The sequence below is a fragment of the Mastigoproctus giganteus genome, chromosome 10 (assembly GCF_048544385.1).
Source record: "Mastigoproctus giganteus isolate SK-2022 chromosome 10, ASM4854438v1, whole genome shotgun sequence".
Taxonomy (NCBI): domain Eukaryota; kingdom Metazoa; phylum Arthropoda; class Arachnida; order Uropygi; family Thelyphonidae; genus Mastigoproctus; species Mastigoproctus giganteus.
The window spans coordinates 158,278,801-158,299,170 of NC_143584.1; the positions used below are offsets into that span (position 1 = coordinate 158,278,801).

The 20,370-nt window shown below is 35.8% G+C and overlaps 1 protein-coding gene across 1 annotated transcript in view; it reads left to right on the forward strand.

Moving 5' to 3' along the window:
• LOC150079408 (bifunctional 3'-5' exonuclease/ATP-dependent helicase WRN-like) overlaps nt 1–20,370 on the forward strand; it is a 307,463-nt gene that overhangs the window by 110,249 nt on the left and 176,844 nt on the right. The window contains exon 8 of the mRNA XM_090384034.1: nt 14,045–14,127. Within this exon, the coding sequence (XP_090240160.1) occupies nt 14,045–14,127 (83 nt within the window). The remainder of the gene's footprint in view (nt 1–14,044; nt 14,128–20,370) is intronic.

The window sequence follows — 20,370 nt, forward strand, 5'->3', positions numbered from 1 at the left end:
TTCTGATAGGAATCTTTCTAGATCATGTGTGTTTTGCATATATAAGAATAGTTCTTGGTGTGTCCTGATTTAAAAAAAAAAAAAAAATTTGAAAACCATTGGCTTATGACATATGATTTCAATGGTAGGTATGCATTCCTATCAGCTTTTCTGGTTTTCCCCTTAAGATTTCTGAATCATTTAAATATTTGAAAAAAATTATAGAGATCCAGGAATGCAGATTTTGGAAGCCAGTACTACATAATTGAGAGGCCTCCGTAGCCGAGTGGTCAGGAACGGGGTGCAGTAGCACACGCTCCTTGAGTAGACCGGTGTTCAAGCCCCTGACTGCTAAATACTGTCGATCTGCCAACTCGCACTGGACCAGCGTGGCAGATTATGGTACATTTCCCTCAACATGAATTGTTGAGGAGGCTTCCATCCTGCAGTGGGTTGATAATGGTTGCAGTTTTTTACTACATAATTGAGCAGAACAAAAAATAAAATTTAAATAAATAAATGAATTTACTGTTTATACTCTGAGATATTGTATAAAAAACATTATGGGAATCCTGTTGTCTTGAAACTTTACCAGACACGTTGGACAGACAACTTGTGTGATCAAGGCCCGCTAATATTCGTAAAATCGGACAAATGCTAACTTATTGTAATTTTCTAATTTTCTTTTGTAGAAAATCTGTATCCTCGTTTTGAATTTAAACCAAATAAAAATAGAATAATAAATAGGATATTAAGAAATTTTAAAATTTTGAAATGTTATATTTTAAGTCAGGAAATCTCTTACCTGAGATATTTTTCAGGAATAATTGCATCCATGTAAGATGTAATCAGAATAGATGGAATTTATTTCAAAGACTTGCTTAAAGATGGAAGAACCTTGCAACAAGACATATTTAAAGGAATAAAAACAAGCTTTTGCCCTAAATCCATGCATGGCAAATAATTGGAAGCTTGATGGGGGCTTTTCATTTATACCACCTTCAAAGGGGAGGCGAACACGTGTCGAAGGCCATATATATAGCCCCAGCATGCTTCATTGCTGTATTTCAATTTCAACTTCTATCCTACTTCTCTTCCTTTCGCCTACTTGCATCCCCCCACCCACACACTTTTTAAATGCGGCAATGGAATGTGCTGGGGCTATATATACAGATTTCAACACATGTTTGCCACCCAAAACGAAAAGCCCCCATCAAGCTTCGGGTAATTAACTCTCATTATACTTCCAATTATTTGCCATTCATGGATTTAGGATCAAAGCTTGTTTTTATTCCTTTGTCTTGTTGCAAGGTTCTTCCATCTTTAAGCAGTTCTTCCTGAAAAATATCTCAGGTAAGAGATTTCCTGACCTAAAATATAATATTTCAAAATATTAATATTTCTTAATATCCTATTTATTATTCTATTTTTATTTGATTTAAATTCAAAATGAGGACATAGATTCTCTACAAGAGAAAATTACAATAAGTTAGCATCTGTCCAATTTTACAAATTTTACGGTCTCAATCACTCACACAGTCAGGAGTTCACAAGATAGAGAGAATACAAGAAACAGTGCCATATTTAGCAGTCACAGGCTTGTTTCCCACTCACTCAAAGCACATTTATTTATGCATCCTTGTACCTGACCACTTGGCTATGGTGACCTATAAATGAAGCAAATAACTTGAAACTAAGTTTATCACATTTTATAATGATACAGTTTATCTCTGACATTGTTATGGGCTGTATTAATTACACTGATGTACCTCTTTTAAAAAAAATTATGCTTTTTTAATGCAAATAGGTGAACATATAACAGTAATCCACAATCATTGCTTCATTCCATTTACCCTGTTATCTTTTTTATTCTAGTCTTTCAATCTTGATTTATTATGTTTGTTAATTCGCTTCAATGCAAATGTTTAAGTTGCTGTGCAGAGAACAAAGTTCTCCATGACAGTAGAGTGGTTTACCATTTCACTTGTGTTGATCTGCATGGACTCTCATGATCACCAGAGTTATTCCAAGTTTTTCAGCTTGTACAACGTGCAGATCAGCCTGCGAATGCACACCTATACAGACATAATACACATAATACTGTAATCATGATGAAATTTATCAACACAATTCCATCCTCTGCTTTGTCTTCGTTCAGCTGCTTCTGTATGAGCTGTAACTTTTTTGGTTTCATCCCCAGTGGTGACATAATGTTACACTGTTGACCTTACCATGTTACCCTACCAGAGACCATACTGTGCTGTACAGCATGGTATGGTCTCAGATGCTAATTCTTTGTATAAATAACAGCAGCAGCTGTTATTTATATAAAGCATTATATTGAAACCCTTAAACACCTCAGTCAGATCTCCTTGCAGGTACCTAGTCTCCAAACACTGCAACTAGCAGAAGCCTTTCCAGAAGCCTGGTAAGAGCACTCAGCATCTGTTCTGACAGATCCTTCCTAATTTGATACTTCCAGACCTGTATGCAGTATTCAAGATATGATGTAACCAATTGCCTTATACAATTACTTCCTTATCCTTGCTGGCAAAATTTCTGTATATTGTCTGATCATTTGTCAGGCAGATCTCCTTGCAGGTACCTAGTCTCCAGACACTGCTACTAGCAGAAGCCTTTCCTGGTAAGAGCACTCAGCATCTGTTCAACAGGTCTAAATCCTTCCTAATTTGAGACTTCTTGACCTGTATGCAATATTTAAGATATGATATGTCCAAACCATATCTTGAATATGGTTTGGACATGTCAATTACTTCCTTATCCTTGCTGGCAAAATTTCTTTATATAATTCACAAAACACCATGAGCTGTCCTGGCAGTCTATCTGCACTGCTTAGTGAACTTCATATCTGACTACACAATTATCCCCAGATCTTTTTCATTTTCTACTACCCTGTGTGTGATACCACACAGTTGGTATGTTAATCTGGAATTAGTGTTACATACATGCAGTACATCAATTGCCACATATGGATTTGGGAGATTCCTTTGGATTGGAGAAGTGCCAACATATTGCCAATACATAAAGGTGGTGCTAAGTGCGAAATTGGTAACTACAGACTGGTTAGTCTGACTTCAGTGGTAGGGAAAATCTTAGAGGCAATGATTAAGAGTGCAATCCAGGGACATTTAGATAGGTATGGCATTCTGAAGAACAAAATATGGTTTTGTTAAAGGCCAATCATGTTTAACTAACTTAGTAGGCTATTTTGATAGTTTCTCATGATCTGGATGTAAGGAACAATTTCAATGTACTTTCATAGTTTATTTGGATTTTAGCAAAACATTTGACTTGGTTCCTCATAAGAGGTTACTGTATAAGCTTGAACAAGTTGGAATTACTGGAAAGATTCTAAGTTGGATTACTGGGTTGCTGCAGGGCAGAAGGTTATGATTAATGGTTATCTCTCAGATTAGTGTAACATCTGGAGTGGGAGCACCCAAGGATTGTTTCTTGGGCCACTGTTGTTTCTCATTTTCATAAATGACATTGACAAAGGGATAGAAGGTGTGATGTCAAAATTGGCAGAGTCGTTAATAATCAGTGCTAAGCAATGCTCCTTCAGGATGACTTGAACAGACTTCAAAGATGATCAGAGAAGGCAGCTATGTTTTAATGCAGCAAAATTCAAGGTCTTACACTTGGAATTGCAATCCTAAAATAAATTATGTACTTGGTGGGGTTGAATTAAAAACTGGAGAAAGAAAAGGATCCGGGTATGAAGTTTTCTGAGCAGTGTAGACAGGCAACCAGGAAAGCCCATGGTGTCCTATCAGTGATTTTTCGAACATTATCCTGTAGAGATAGAGAGAGGTCAGTTCCACTGTATATGGCAATTGTAAGACCACATTTAGAATACTGTGTTCAAATACAGAGATCTCATATGAAGAAAGACATTGAGCTGCTTGAACGGGTCCAAAGACAGGTAACTTGAATTGTGAGATCAGCAAAGTGATGACAGTACAAGGAAAGACTGATTATGTGGGTTACAGAGTTGGCAACCAGACACCTCGGAGGTGACCTAATTGAGGTTTATAAGACTCTGAAAGGGGTTAGTAAAATGGATGAAGGTGGAATCTTCATTGTTATAAAGAATTCTAGAACTTGGGGCCACAAATTCAAATTTCAGAGGTTGAGGTTTAGATTAGATTGTTGGATGTGTTCTTTTAGTTATCGAGTCATTGATTGCTGGAACAAGTTACCTTTGCAGGTAGTTGAGGCTGACAGTTTGAATAAATTCAGACGTCAACTGAATAGTTGCCTGTATGAGGAGGAAAGCATATTTGTATTTCTTATCTGCTTGCTTCCCCCCCAGCCAATGCAGCAAAAGCCTGTGGCTTTCTTGCACTATATGGTGAATACTATTACTTCTCAGCCCATCTGCCTAATTTTCTAGATCTTGTTGCAGTAGCATATCCTGATTACTGTCATTAACCACTGTCCCAATCTTCCTATCATCTACAGCAGTGTTCTGCAACCAGTTATACTTCATACACCCACCGAAGAGAAGCCAACAAGCTTTGAAACGGTGCCGTCTGGATGGTGGTATCTGCTGAGAATAAATAACAGTAGTCTTCTCCACTGGTGAAGTGTTATTTATTCGAGGTAGTACAATACCATGGCAGCTCATTGTGAAGGTATTCACAATATGTGATATAACCAAAATGATGCCAATTTAATTAATTAATTTAACTACTTTGGTAGATACTACCAATTTTAAACACACCACCAACCGTTTATGACTGATTGAATAAAATAAAATAAAATGATAGAAAAGACTGTAAAATAATATTTACAAAAAACTTTTAATAATTTACAAAAAACTAAACTATAACAAAAGTAAAATAAGTAAATAAGTTAAAATGCATTAAAATATAAATATAAAAGCGATAAAAAACACTGGAGCTTTCGGAGGTGTCTTCCTCCTTCCTCAGTAATAGTGAGACTTAAATGACACATCCTTAAATACCAGGTTCACGGCACACGTGGATGACCAGGCGCATACTCAGCATCCCTTTCACTTGTACCAGAACCGGAAGTGGTCTGGACCCGTGGAAAATTAAAACGTTTGTCTCTTGTCAAAACCACCGCCTCAAAAAGGGGGTGAAGCCTAACTCCCCTGTCTCTATTTATACTATTGTTACCAGAGGACCCAATCCACAGACTTTCCAGCCACTTTCGGTCCCAGAATCTATGTGCCCGGTCAAGGATGACAGCGTTGTCGGGGGAGATCTGGTGTTGTTTTTCCCAATAGTGCTCGGCAATGGCGGATTTATTGAGCTCTGCGGTCCGTATCGCTCGTGAATGTTCTCCCAGACGGTCCTTGAGACGCCGTCCTGTCTCCCCCACGTAACAAACATTTTAATTTTCCACGGGTCCAGACCACTTCCGGTTCTGGTACAAGTGAAAGGGATGCTGAGTATGCGCCTGGTCATCCACGTGTGCCGTGAACCTGGTATTTAAGGCTGTGTCATTTAAGTCTCACTATTACTGAGGAAGGAGGAAGACACCTCCGAAAGCTCTAGTGTTTTTTATCGCTTTTATATTTATATTTAAGGACCGTCTGGGAGAACATTCACGAGCGATACGGACCGCAGAGCTCAATAAATCCGCCATTGCCGAGCACTATTGGGAAAAACAACACCAGATCTCCCCCGACAACGCTGTCATCCTTGACCGGGCACATAGATTCTGGGACCGAAAGTGGCTGGAAAGTCTGTGGATTGGGTCCTCTGGTAACAATAGTATAAATAGAGACAGGGGAGTTAGGCTTCACCCCCTTTTTGAGGCGGTGGTTTTGACAAGAGACAAACGTTTTAATTTTCCACGGGTCCAGACCACTTCCGGTTCTGGTACAAGTGAAAGGGATGCTGAGTATGCGCCTGGTCATCCACGTGTGCCGTGAACCTGGTATTTAAGGATGTGTCATTTAAGTCTCACTATTACTGAGGAAGGAGGAAGACACCTCCGAAAGCTCTAGTGTTTTTTATCGCTTTTATATTTATATTTTAATGCATTTTAACTTATTTACTTATTTTACTTTTGTTATAGTTTAGTTTTTTGTAAATTATTAAAAGTTTTTTGTAAATATTATTTTACAGTCTTTTCTATCATTTTATTTTATTTTATTCAATCAGTCATAAACGGTTGGTGGTGTGTTTAAAATTGGTAGTATGGATTATCCCAACCTCAGAGGCCTTATTGCAGATACTTTGGTAGATAGCTATGTTAAATGATGCTTTTGCACTAACCTACATGTTAATCATTCTACCTCTTAGCATGAGGCCTTTGCCCTTAAATATTTATAGTGTACATCACTGCACACCATCAGGCATCTCTCGTATTGTGAAGTTATACTTAATAACTGGGTTGTCATTATTGCAACACCAGGCTACCTGCCCACCCACCAAAGAGAAGCCAACAAACTTTGAAACGGTGCTGTATGGGTGTTGGTATCCGCTGAGAATAAATAATAGTAGTCTTCTCCACTGGTGAAGTGTTATTTATTCAAGATAGTACAATACCATGGCAACTTGTTGTTGAAGGCATTCACAATATGAGATATAACTAAAACGATGCCAATTTAATTAATTAATTTAACTACTTTGGTAGATAGCTATGTTAAAATGATGCTTTTGCACTGACATGTTAGTCATTCTACCTCGTAGCATGAGGCCTTTGCCCTTAAATATTTATGGTCTACAGTAGTGTTCTGTAACCGGTGTGCTGCCACAAGATGACAGGTGTGCCGCAAACTTTGTGAAGCTGTATACCTATAAATAATACTTATAGTGCAATATCATGGCAACTCGTCGTGAAGGCAGAGCACAATATGAGAAAGAGCAAATGATGCCAACAACAACTACTTTGTAGTTTCTTAAGAGTTGTCTATGGTGTATCTACACACTGATATTATATAAATAATACTACTTAGATAGTATGAATCAGAGCTGTAATACTCAATTTTTCCGTTTTAATTTCTGGAGGGTACCATACGGAAGTGTTCCACGTACTATATTGAGGTAAACTCCTCTTATTAATTTACTAATAAATAATACTACACATATTATGATTAGAAATTGACAAATGAGAACCTTTTACCTATTGTAAGAAATTAACTGTTCATTATTTACTCCCAATTATATTTTTTATATATGTTTATAATGCTACTCATTGTTATATTTATCACACTGTACACCATTTTTACTGAAACACAATGTTATACATATGTGATGACAGTAAATTATTTTTTGCGTGCATATCCAACACTGGCTTTCTAAAGTTGTGTGTTTGCCCTTCCATATTTCTCGTTTTGTTGCTGCACTGACTGAAATAAGATGGTGCTTGTTAAAATTAGCAAAACATCCCTGACTTTTATTATTTTATTGGCTTGTTTTGATATTTGTCCCTGTTTGTGTGCGCTACTTCAACTTTATTACTTTGTTCCTGTGCCGATGCACCCACCCTATTTTATAAGACTATTTTAAAGCGATAGATGTGCCCCTTCCTCTGTTCAAAGAGTACTGGTCCCACATCTATTGCTTTCAGTTTCCCAACTGTATGGCCGCTTGCTGCTGGTAATAAAGTGGTGATGGACTTCATTAAAAAACATTTAGCTAACTTGCAGCCGAAACTCAAGGATTATTTTGGAGAAAGCATTGAAGATTTTGACTGGGTTCGTGATCCATTTGTTGCGGGTGCAAAATCTCTTCCGATGAATGTACAAGAGGAACTAACAGATCTGGAGGCGGACAGAATATTGTGATTAAAACATCATGAAGTGCAGCCGAACATATTTTGGTTGTCAATAAGGAAAGAATACCCGGCTAGTTCTGAGATGGCAATTAATGTGTAATTACCATTTTTGACTACATATTTGTGTGAACAGGGCTTTTCGACCTTGATGGAAATTAAAACATCAAAGAGGGAGAGACTCAGATCCATTGCTGAAGAAAGGAGGCTTGCATTTTCAATGATTCCTCCATGCATCAGCCATCTGTGTTCAGTAAAGCAGGCACTAGTATCACATTGAAGGTATGCATAGTTATTTGGTTTAATACTAATAGAATTTTTTTTTTTTTTTTTGGCTTTATTTTGCTTTTGTACAGTGATTTTAAAAAAATTCATAAAATGTTAATATATGCATGAGCCAATTTCTGTTGGATTGTTGAAACAATAATAATTGATTCTATTGTGACTTATGGCATATTTATATTAACATTGCTGTAAACTGTGCTTTTTGGGAGATTAACATTTTGATGTGCCATGTTGTGTCATGGATAACTTAAGGTGTGCCTCAAAGAGAAAAGGTTGTGGAACATTGATCTGCAGACTTTGACATTAAACCTGGTATGTCTTCATCAATATCATTAATAAATATAGAAAACAATGGTGGGCCCAACATTGAACCCTGGGGGACTCCAGTAATAACATTAGTCCAAGGAGAGCAGTGCCCATTGTTAACACCACTCTGTATACATTTCAGAAAATTTTGAAATGATATACTGAGAACAGCCTTCCTGTTTATCTACAGCCTTTAACTGTTTCATCCCAGTTTTGTGGTGGTAGCAGAAGCAGTTTACTGTGAGAGACAAGTGGCTCATGATAATTTTTCTTGTAAATGTGAGATTAATCCTTTTTGGTCAGATCTTTTTTTAATCCAGTGATCAGCTTTAACTCTGCTATCCTATTTACATAGAAAGCAAGGGAATTTTGTTTAGTAGATTCATCCCTTGCAGTTTGTCATCTTTGGTATGATTTAAACTTTGCCAGTACTTTTTTTTAAATAGCCTATACTTAGAGTGTACTAGAAGTATCAATGTTTTTAGGTTTTGCTGGAACTGGTATGTTCTCCACTGTGGGGAATGGGATGAACAGCTGATAGCACATTTGGATATTACATTGGATCTTTGTTTTCTTGGTCCTGTTTCCTGTGATATTGCATATACAGAAATTTCAATTGGATGTGTGGTTTCTGGAATTATCTCACACCACAATATACTAAGTGCAAGAAATTTTATTTATTCCACTAATACATTTAAAAATTTCAGCCTGAATGGTAGCATAAGATGGGACCTTTGTTATGTCTTGATTGTCACCTCTAACACCAAAATTATGTTTTATTTTAAAAATTAGTGTGCTTTTTTATTATTATTTTTTTTTCCCTGTCTGATTTCATTTCAGTGTAATATTTCCAGAGGTGTAGCTTGAATCCATTCATGTATGTTATTGGGAAACAATGTGAAAAAAAAAAAATTAGTGATAATAATAATAATAACAGCAACACATTACTAATAAATGAACAATTGAAATACTTACAGCACTTTCATTAATATAATTTGTGATATATTCTGTATATCATTTAATATTTGTAGAAGAATAAGAGAAATTTGCCTCACTATGCTACATAGAACATTTCTGTATGATACACTCCAGAAATTAAAAAGAATATGATTAACGTAAAATGATTGCAGAAAACAATCAATTGAAAATAATTTAAAATTCAGCTTACCAAGGCTCAATGAGATTTCTGCTGAATGTTCGAGTAAAACAGTATGTGACCTCAGTTCGTGCTTCTCATTTGGCAGCGTCAGAATTAGCCTTTCATGCCGTTAACATAAACCATACATTTTTATTTAATGAGGCCAAAATACTTAGTATCCAATGTAATTACATGAGACTATTAATTGCAGAACCCATCGAAATTAAATTTTGTGAGAATTCTATTAATGTTCACCATCCATATCTAATCTCTGATTCATGGTCTTTTATGTGTGTGCGTGAAGACAAATAATCTCTATTTAAAACTCAAGCTTGGACATACTCAATAGTTTCCATTCCTGTGATCACGACATATGGTCGAAAAGCTCTGTTAGCTTAGGGAAGGAAAATTATTTTTCAATATTTACGTTAAACTTTTAAATAAATTTTATTATTATTTTTTTTGTTTTCAGTTGATTTTTTACTGTAATCGTTTTGCATTAATCTTATATTCTTTTTAATTTCTTTCTGGAAAGTATCATACAGAAGTGTTCTACGTAGCATATTGAGGTAAATTTCTCTTATTCTTCTACAAATATTGAAATCAACATAGGATTTATTGGGCATCATGGTTCTGTTTTTTACTATCAAATGTATATCATTTAAGTATACTGTGGCAAATTAATATATATATACAAATTTTTGTATATATATATTTTTTGGTAATCCTATGAGACAGGGAAATGAACCTTCACAGTTTTCTGTCAGCAAAATTATATATAGCAATGTTATAATTAATTTGGGAGACAGATTCTATAATGTTGATCTGGTGCATTCTGACAGAAAAACTGGATGTATTTTTTATGCAGAACATTTTATATATTTTGCAACTTTTATATATTTTCAGACTAATACATGGATACTGTCAGAGAAGGATGATAGTCATTTTGAATTGTCCAAGGAATAAGAAGGATGTGGTAGTACTTTAAAATGCTGATCTTAAACAGTATTACCAGTTACACCAGCACTGTCAGGAGGAGCATTATTGTGTGGATTGCAGGCTTCAGATGGTGCTTGTAACCATACCATGCTAAACAGTGAGTCATCCGTAGTCACTATACAATCTAGGAAATCATTCCCTTCAACATCATTCCAGTCTAATAACATGGAGCATGCATCAGTTCGTTGTTTTTCAGGTTATCTGTTAATTGATAAGGAATCCATCTTGCACTCACTTGACCAAATTCCAGCTTGCTGCAAAATGTGAAGAGCAGATCTTGTTCTTATATATTAAATTAGTTCCTCACTTTAATTTTTAAGCTTAGTGTGCTAGTCTCCAGGAATAGTCCTTTCGACAGCAGAAATGTTTCCCCTCATGATAATGCAATTAGTCTGGCCAAGTCAAGCAGAATCTTTCAGTGTGCAGATTTTAACTGCACTCATATGCTTTCCTTTGTGATAAATAGTTCTTGCCATACTAACAATCCACGATTAATTTCCTTTTGTTTCACCTGTTTTCATTCAGAAATCATATACAGTGGAGCTTGGATAATTTTAAATTGCTTAATTGGAAATACCGGTTATTTCAAATTATTTTTCTGTCAGTTGAACTTCCTATTCTATAAAAAATAATTATCTTAATTTGAAGTTTGTATAATTTGCAACTCTGATGCCCCCTCAGCTTCGAATTATCAAAAAAAAACTCTACTGTAATTGCTGTCCTCTCCTCTTGTTACTACTTTCCACATACAACACTGTTTTGAATCATGCTACTACAGGATACATGACGTGGCATTCTGAATGACCTTCATAACTATGGTTTGCAAGGACACTTAACAATTTTAATACACAATTTTCTGAAATGCCAGAACTTTCCAAGTGAAATATCAAAATGACCTATTGCAAAAATCTTTAAGAAGGAGTTCCTCAAGGTTCAGCACTCAGTGCTACTTTGTTTGTGATCAAAATAAATTCTATTACAAAAGACTTACCGAACACAGTTGAAATGTTCCTTTCTATAGATGATGTTACCATTACATGCCATTCACAAAACATGAGTATAATTGAAAGGCAATTACAAGATGCAATTTAAAAAAAATAGAATTGTGAGCAAAAAACAATGGATAATGAATACTACAACAAAAAAACAACAGCCATACATATGCGTAGACAGCGAAAAATGTATCCAGATACTGTCTCTAGAAAGTATCCTCAAACAGGCCTATGGGGCTGGGAAATTCCATATTCAAGAAAGTTAATACTCAAACACCAGCCAAGTAATTAAATATTTAATAAAATAAAATAAAGTAAGATGATACAGTAAACTGGACTATTACAATAAGTACTAAAAGAAATAAAATTGGTTAAAACAGTTAAAAACTAACAATGCTAAAATTGTTAAAATAAGTTAAAATACCGGAAATCCATAGCTTTCGGAGACAGCTGTCTCCTTTCTCAACAGTGTACTGTTGCTACAATGACACATCCTTAAGTAACAGGCCCATGGTACTCATGTGACTCACCAGGAACATCGTCAGAATTCTCTATTTGCGCACCGGAAATGGAATGTTAATAGTATGACAGGATGAACCGATTCGCAAGCTTGTGAATCGGTTCATCCTGTCAATCAGTTCTTTTTACCTATAGGTTTCTCGGGCTTTATCACTTTCAGAAAGTTGTATCCCTCGTTGATATCTTGGTCCTGAAAGGTCTGCAGAAGCTCAAACTTATTCTCAAGTTCCAGTACATACTGCTTTTTCTCCTCTTCTGTTATTACTTCCAACATTTACCTTGTTCAGGATGGTAACATCATTCACAATATATCTTCTGTTAGTGAAGATCAAGTCAACTTCATTAGTTGTTTCTTGAGATTCTGCAAATTCCACAAGTCTTTCACTTCTTTCATTTTGGGGAAGTACAGCAGATGTTCAATTTTCATTTGTACATAGACTTATCTCCTCCAGATATTGATAAAAACCAAAGTAATAATAAATTTCTGCTTATGCTCTGTGACCACCACGGCCAGTGGAGTTTGACATCATTATACCATTTTATTGCAGCAGATAAGCCAGTTCAACAGTGGACTGGACTGTACAGGAATTTTTTTGGGAGAATATGGGGAACATACATGCATTGATCTTGCAATAAATGTTTCTATATTGTTTTTCTGGGACCTTTTGGCAGATGGAATTTCTTAATGGTTATGGGTATGGAAGAAGGTTAATACAGAGGGGCAGTGATTATATTAAAGGAATATGATCAATAACTACATGATAATACTTTTCGATTATAGCAGATAAACCAGTTCAGCAGTTTACAGCTGAAATGTGTGATTGTATATAGTTACTACAGCACCACATGGCAAATGAAATTCCTTTGTTACCATGGATATGGAAAAAGGTCATACATAGGGGCACTGATTTTGTTAAAGGAATATGATCAATAACTGCATGATGATACTTTCCATTTTTACCTGGTTGTCACTACTGTTTATCCCAACCTTCATTCCCCCCCTTCCTCCTTTTCTTTTGTGTTAAATATAGAAAGAAGATGATTTTAATTATACTGTTCTTTTTAGATAAATATGAATTAAAAAATATCCCAACCGTATAGGTTCAGCATAAAGGGAAAAGAGTAGGAATATAGTTTATACTATGTAAAATCTTTTACTGTATTGAATAATAATTGATTTAATCAGAATAGACTATTTTATAGGATGATGGGCTTTTCTTCCTAATAATGCAAATATCATTCTATCCTTTACAGATGTGTATAGCTTTTCTTCCATTTACTGGTAGGTAGTTGGGGTTATTTCATAGTTTTTTAAGAGAAAACCTATGCAAATCATAGCTTATAAAGATAAATTACCACATTTTTTTCTTTTTCTTTTTTTTTTTTTTTTTTTTTTTTATGTTGCATTAATGTTTGTTACTGGTGGAAAAGAAATCTAGTTGGATTTGTTGATTTGAAAAAAGCTGCCATAAGCCAGTGATATCATTTGAATAAACTATGTTTTGCATATTTGTGCAAAAGAAAATTGATTGTGATTATTTTAGCAATTCATTTACACATTTCAAGGTTATCTTAGGTTTGTAATTTATTTATCTTCCTATTATGTATATATATATGATCATTGTCATTTATGGTACCCTCATGTCTTGTATGATGATTATAATTTTGTTGTTGAGATATTGAGGAATTTTTATGGGCTTTTTACGCAATTACTTCACCAATCCGGTGAGGATTGCATAGTTTTTTTTATTTCAGAAACACTAGATTTTTATCCCATAAAATAGAGTAACCACAGAATATGCAACATTTACAAGGATAGCATGATGCTTATCACTGCTTTAATTGCCTCAGTAAAAGTTACTAAACAATCCTTTTCAATCTCAATTATGACTGTACAGTATGTAGACTAGTTATGCAGTTTTTTTGTTTTTTTTTTGTTACCATTAAATCCTATACATAATTTAATCTAATTTCTTTGTTTATCATTTTATTATCACATTAAATTATTTTAAGTGTTTTTTTTTTATATTTTTATTCCCTTCTCTCTCTCCAGTGGCCATTACAGAGTTCTTTATATTACTCCAGAGTATGCTGAATTACGGATGAGCTTCCTAAAAAAATTGGAAAAAACTGTTGGTTAGTTTTGTGTATATTATAAATTTTGCAAATAGTGAAAAATATTGCATATTATTTTAAGAATCCTAAATATAAAATTGATAGGTCATTTCATGTGAAATCATCATAATTTGAGATTTGTTATAAATTTCATAAATTATTTTTCTGAATGTTAAATATTATTTACATTTAATAATATCATTATTAAATGTTTCAAAAAATATTATTTTTCTGAAAGTTTGTGCATATTTAATGCTTACCGAAGTATGTTTACATGCAAAATTATAAATTTTATATTCCACCTTTGGAGACTTAGAGCTCCTGAAATTAGACTACTGCAGTTGTATAACATTGAACAGTCTGCATGCACACCTGAAGTTTAAAAAAAGTAGTCACAATTCAGAATCAGAAACTCAGGATTTGAAGTCAGGACATAGATTTGTATGGCCTGTCAGTGTTGACAGATATTATGTGTACTGCATTATTAACAAGAGTAATTCAGTTATAAATCAATATAACAGTGACTTACATTGGTTTTGGAATCTGGCCAATTTAGTACTATCTCCATAATTCACACATGCTGAGTTCATCAATGATATCCATTTGGCACCTCCGTAGCCAGGTGGGCAGGAGCAGCAGTGCGTAGCACACGCTTCTTGATTAGACCGGGGTTCGAGCCCGTGACCACCAAATACGGAGGATGCGGAAAGGTATCCTCCTTAGTTGCTAATTCTCCCAAAAACCAAACAAACAACAACAAACGATATCCATTTTTCTCCATCACACAGATTCTTCACAAAACATTATACTATTTGTTTTTGAATAAAAACATACTAAAAAGTAATCACTCTGGATTTACAACAGACTCCATGTAATGTACTTTGTTGTATTATACCATGCACCTTTTCTTGTCTACTAAAATGAAACCTTAATATTTGAGACAAAGCCAACAGCTAGCAATCAGATATGTAGGACAATTGCCTTTCCCCTTCTGCACTCTTACTGAAAGATAGGACATTTCTAATATTACTAAACATACAAATTGCCCTATTTTGCCAAGTTGAGGTTTTGTGTTAACTTCTGAACAGATTTTAGGAATAGTGTGTTGTGTTTGTTATGGACACAAAGACAGTTCTTAGCAAAATAAAAGAAAATATGTTGCTTCTGAAAAGTAACAAACAATGACAGCAAAGGAATTGGCATCTTAAAAATATCTGAAGATTATGTAGTGCTTTAGATTGGTAGCCACCATGATAATAATAGCCAACTGTTTTAACAACCATCCAGTATTAAACATTAAAAATGCAACATTAAAACTCAGGTATATAAGTTGGTTTGTTTTTTTTTTTTTTTTTTTTTGGCGCCTCCATAGCCAGGTGGGCAGGAGCAGCAGTGCGTAGCACACGCTTCTTGATTAGACCGGGGTTTCGAGCCCATGCCCACCAAATACGGAGAATGCAGAAAGGTCAGGGAATGACCGCATATCCCCGGAGCAATATGGCCTTAGTTGCTAATGCTCCTAAAAACCAAATAACATAACAACAACAACAACATAAGTTTGTTTTAAATGGAGAAATGCTTTTTCTAAAAGTTTCTCTTAATGTATATAATTCTTTTATTGGCTGCCTGTTCTTTCTAATGATTCTGTTTGTTTTTAGATCCCAATTTTTTTAGAAAATAACTGTATTTTTCATACCTGGTTTATCTTTATAATGGCTCTGAACATGCTGTGCTTTCTTAAAAGGAAGATTCTTCATCCTGTGAAAAAATATTTTATTATAGTAAATTTTGTACTGTATCTAATGGTGCTGAATAGCAGGTTCTTTATTCAAAAATGGCAGTAGAACATTTCTTTATTAAGAATTATTTATCAAATACCATTCAATATATACAGACTAAGCTATACATGTATTTCCACTGTAAAACAATATTATAACAACCTGAGCACACAACAGATTTCCTTTTCTGATCCATAAATCCTTCTCTATAGTGAATGTTTCTGTTTTCATGGAACTGTTGTTCCTTCTCTGTTACTATATATTTATAGTAATAGTAATAAAGGCATGTGATGCAAGAAAGCAAGCATATGAGCTTATATAGCATTAGCCAAAAAAAAAAATTCACACAACCATTCTAAAAGTTTGTCCAGTTCCTCCTTGAATTTGATTAAGCTATCAACTTCTGCAATGACAGATGGAAGTTTGTTCCAGCAATTAATCACCTGCTGGCTAAAAGCAAATTTCTGCACATCTATTCTACAACTGTCTTTCCTCAATTTGAATTTATGCCCCCTTAGGTTCGTAATCTGAGCAAGCGAAAGAATCCCATCAGAAATCAGCATGCTCAACCCATTCAAAGCCTTATACACCTCAATCAGATAACCTCACAGGTGCCTAGTCTCCAGTTGCTGCAATTTGCAGAACTTAAGCCTCTCTTAAGACCCCTTCGTTTCCCTCACCAATCTTTGTTGCCCTTCTCTGACTTTTAATTAAAAGAGGAAAGTGACGATTATCAGGGTCTGAGAAAACTTTCTTGGCTTCTGATAATGGCATTAAAATTAGTAGTATCCAACCTTGATGTAGATGTACTGATTTTGTAGGCTCTATTTTTATTTTTTTATCAAGGGATGCTGAACAGTTGTCTTCATTTTCTTTGTGTTGCCCAGAGGAACAAGGTCTTCTTGTTCCCCAGATGAACATACTTTGCATTTGTCAAAGTTAAATTTCAGTTGCTACTTCTCAACCCATCTGCCCATATTTTCTAGATCCTGTTGCAGTAGCACACTGCCATTACTGTCATTAATAACCATGCCAACTTTTGTATCATCTGCAAACTTCGACATCAAATCTGATATACCTTCATCAATATCATTGATAAATATACAAAACAGCGGTGGGCCCAACACCGAACCCTGTGGGACTCCACTAATAACATTAGTCCGTGAAGAGCAGCGTCCATTGATTACCACTCTGTCTTTTCCCACTCAACCACCTTTTTATCCATTGTAGCAACTTACCCTTAATACCATACTGCTCCTAGTTGTATATTGATCTTTCATAGGATAATAACAATATAAATGGTGGCAATCAATCACAGGTAGTTTAACATATGTAGTTTTATAGTAATTCAAACTTTTACAAAACTATATTTTTGGCAGTCCTGAAGAGAGTTCAGATATATATATATATATATATACATACAGGCAGTTCTCACTTTACGAGTTTTCACTTTACAAGTTCCTGGGGCCCTGGGTGCCAAGCGATTGTGACTGAGCAAATTCTCTGTGCTTAAAGAGTGATTTTCCAAAAGTGATATTATAGTTCTTTTATGTTCCTGTCCTTAAAACAATTTATTTATTCAGTAACAGCTCTTGTTAAAAAAGTACTTTACAGATTAGGAAAGGAAAGTCACCTTTCTTTATTTCTTATATATTTATTACTAACAACTACTGCTTCTCGCTTGGTCACACCAGGCACTGCTCCTGTCTCCCCGTGGCGGGGCCAGAAATCTTGGCAGAACAGTTAATTTGCCAAGGCCCAAAAGGAGCAATTATGGAACACAATAAGTTTCTTCCACTAGAGCCGATAAGCTCTCGGCCAGACATAGAAAATGAACATGACATGTCTCAACTGAAGAGGTTTAAGACCAACTCTTCAAACATAGATTTTCCTGCATTTCTCATAATGCGTTCACTTACAGATCAGCCTCTCACCAAATTGTCTCCGTTTCTTATTCAGAAACACCTCGAAAGTCTTGCAGGATCTCCTAAAACAGTCAAGCGACTGCAATCAGGAGACCTACTAACAGAAACAATCAGCAGGAAACATTCGGAGCATCTACTAAAAGTTACAAATTTTGCTGGAATTTCAGTAAAAGTTTCTCCCCGTGGTATCCTAAACACATCTAAGGGTGTTATATCCAGCTGGGACCTACTGAATGTCTCGGAGGAGGAGATATGTCAAGAACTTCAAGAGCAAAATGTAATTGCAGTAAAAAGAATCATGATTAAAAAGGACAACACACTGGCACCTACAAGGAATATTATACTCACTTTTACTACCCCAAACCCACCTTCTTCCATAAAAGCAGGTTATCTTCTTTGCCGCATTAGACCCTATATCCCTAATCCATTGAGATGCTATAAGTGCCAGAAGTATGGCCACTCTCAAACGGCATGTAGAGGAAACCCAGTCTGTCCCAACTGTGGGTCCACCAATCATACTCAAAATGACTGTTCAGCAACAGAAATGAGCTATCCTAACTGTAAAGGAAACCATCCTGCCTATTCTAGGACATGCGACAGGTGGAAAACTGAAAAGAAAATTGTGAAGTATAAAATTGAAAATAAAGTAAGCTTTCAAGAAGCGAGAAAATTAATTGCTCCCAGTATTACAAAACGTACATATGCCAGTGCCACACAAAAATATCAATCAGTAGCCACCCAGACTGATGTTACAGTCCCTTCAAACAACTCAATCTCTGACTGGGCACGAACTGTTCTCTCCCAGCAACAGTCCAATATCCCGAAACAGTTGAACCAGGCAAGCAGTACTGCTCTTACAGTACCAGCGAAATCTCCTTCTCCTCCTCCTCCAATGAATGCTGCTGCTGCATCAAATAATCGAGGTTCAAACACGAAAATGAATATTCAAGACACATCCATGGATACAATCGACTCATCCACACAGGAAGACCCAGTCTTAGAAATACATGTGGAAGAAGATATGGACATCGGTCGGCCATTCTTCAAAAAAGACAAACCCAAACCTGAACGCCATAAAACAGTCACATCAAAAAAACAGTCACATACAGCTTCTTTTACTAAACACCAATAATGCCTTATATTCTTCAATGGAATTGTATAGAATTTTGTAGCAACTTTAACGATATTCAAGACTTAATTAACCGCTACTCTCCAGTTGATTTCTGTATACAAGAAACCTATTTAACTTCCCAAATTTCTGCCAGCATAAAGAACTATTCTATCTATCGACAAGATCATAATACTTCAACTTCCGCTCGTGGGGGTGTGGCCATCTTGGTCAGTTCAAAGACCCCAACCAAGCAAATTGTTTTGAAAACTGAAATTGAAGTCATTGCTGTAAGTTTGGTAACCCAAATTGAGTTAACATTAGTATCAATTTATCTCCCACCAAGTCATACCTTCTCTTACCAAGGTCTTGGGGCGCCTCCATAGCCAGGTGGGAAGGAGCAGCAGTGCGTAGCACACGCTTCTTGATTATACCGGGGTTCGAGCCCGTCACCACCAAATACGGAGGATGCGGAAAGGTCAGGGAATGACCACCGCATATCACGGAGCAATATGGCCTTAGTTGCTAATGCTCCTAAAAAAAAAACCAAATAACAAAATAATAAATAACCAAGATCTTGAAAACCTGCTAATACAGCTACCTTCCCTTATCTGTCTCCTGGGGGATTTCAATGGCCACCACCCCTTATGGGGATCTACTAAATTGGACAGGCATGGCTGACTGATTGAAACCTTTGTAGATAAGCAAAACCTTACCATTCTTAATACCGGTGCACTGTGTTCTTATACTCACATACAATTACCAACTGGACAAACTTCTGCAATCGATCTCTCGATATGCTCCGTTGTTCTGTATCCAATCATGGAATGGTCTGTTATGGACGATCCCATGGGCAGTGATCATTTTCCTATTATTTGTGATTTGCTCACTACACAACCGCCGGTAGCCAAACCCTGCAAGAAATGGAAATTCTCTCGAGCCAACTGGGCCAAATTTCAGTCAGCTGTCAATCTGGATGAGAAATTTATAAGAATACAGTCGATAGATGAAGCCACAGATTATATTACTTCACAACTACTATCTGCAGCTAACTGTTCAATTCCATTGTTGAATACCCAGTTCGGATGGCACATTAACTATTGGTGGAATGAAGAATGCACAAAAGCAAAGAAGTTAAAAAATAAAGCTTGGAATTTATTTCGTAAATCCCCAACCACAGCTAATCTTATCAACTACAAGAAATTAAGGGCAAAAGCACATCTCATTCAGAGGCAAGCCAAGAAGAATTCTTGGATCCGGTTTACATCTACCATAAATAGAACACTAACTCCAGGTTAATATGGAAGAAAATTAGGCAGATTTCTGGCAAATTTCCAACCACCCCTTCGCCAATTCTTTCGTGGAATGGGCAAGAACTCTCTGCTCCTGAAGACATAGTAAATGCCTTGGCCAAAACCTTTGCCGAAGTTTCTGCGGCATCAAATTATTCTCC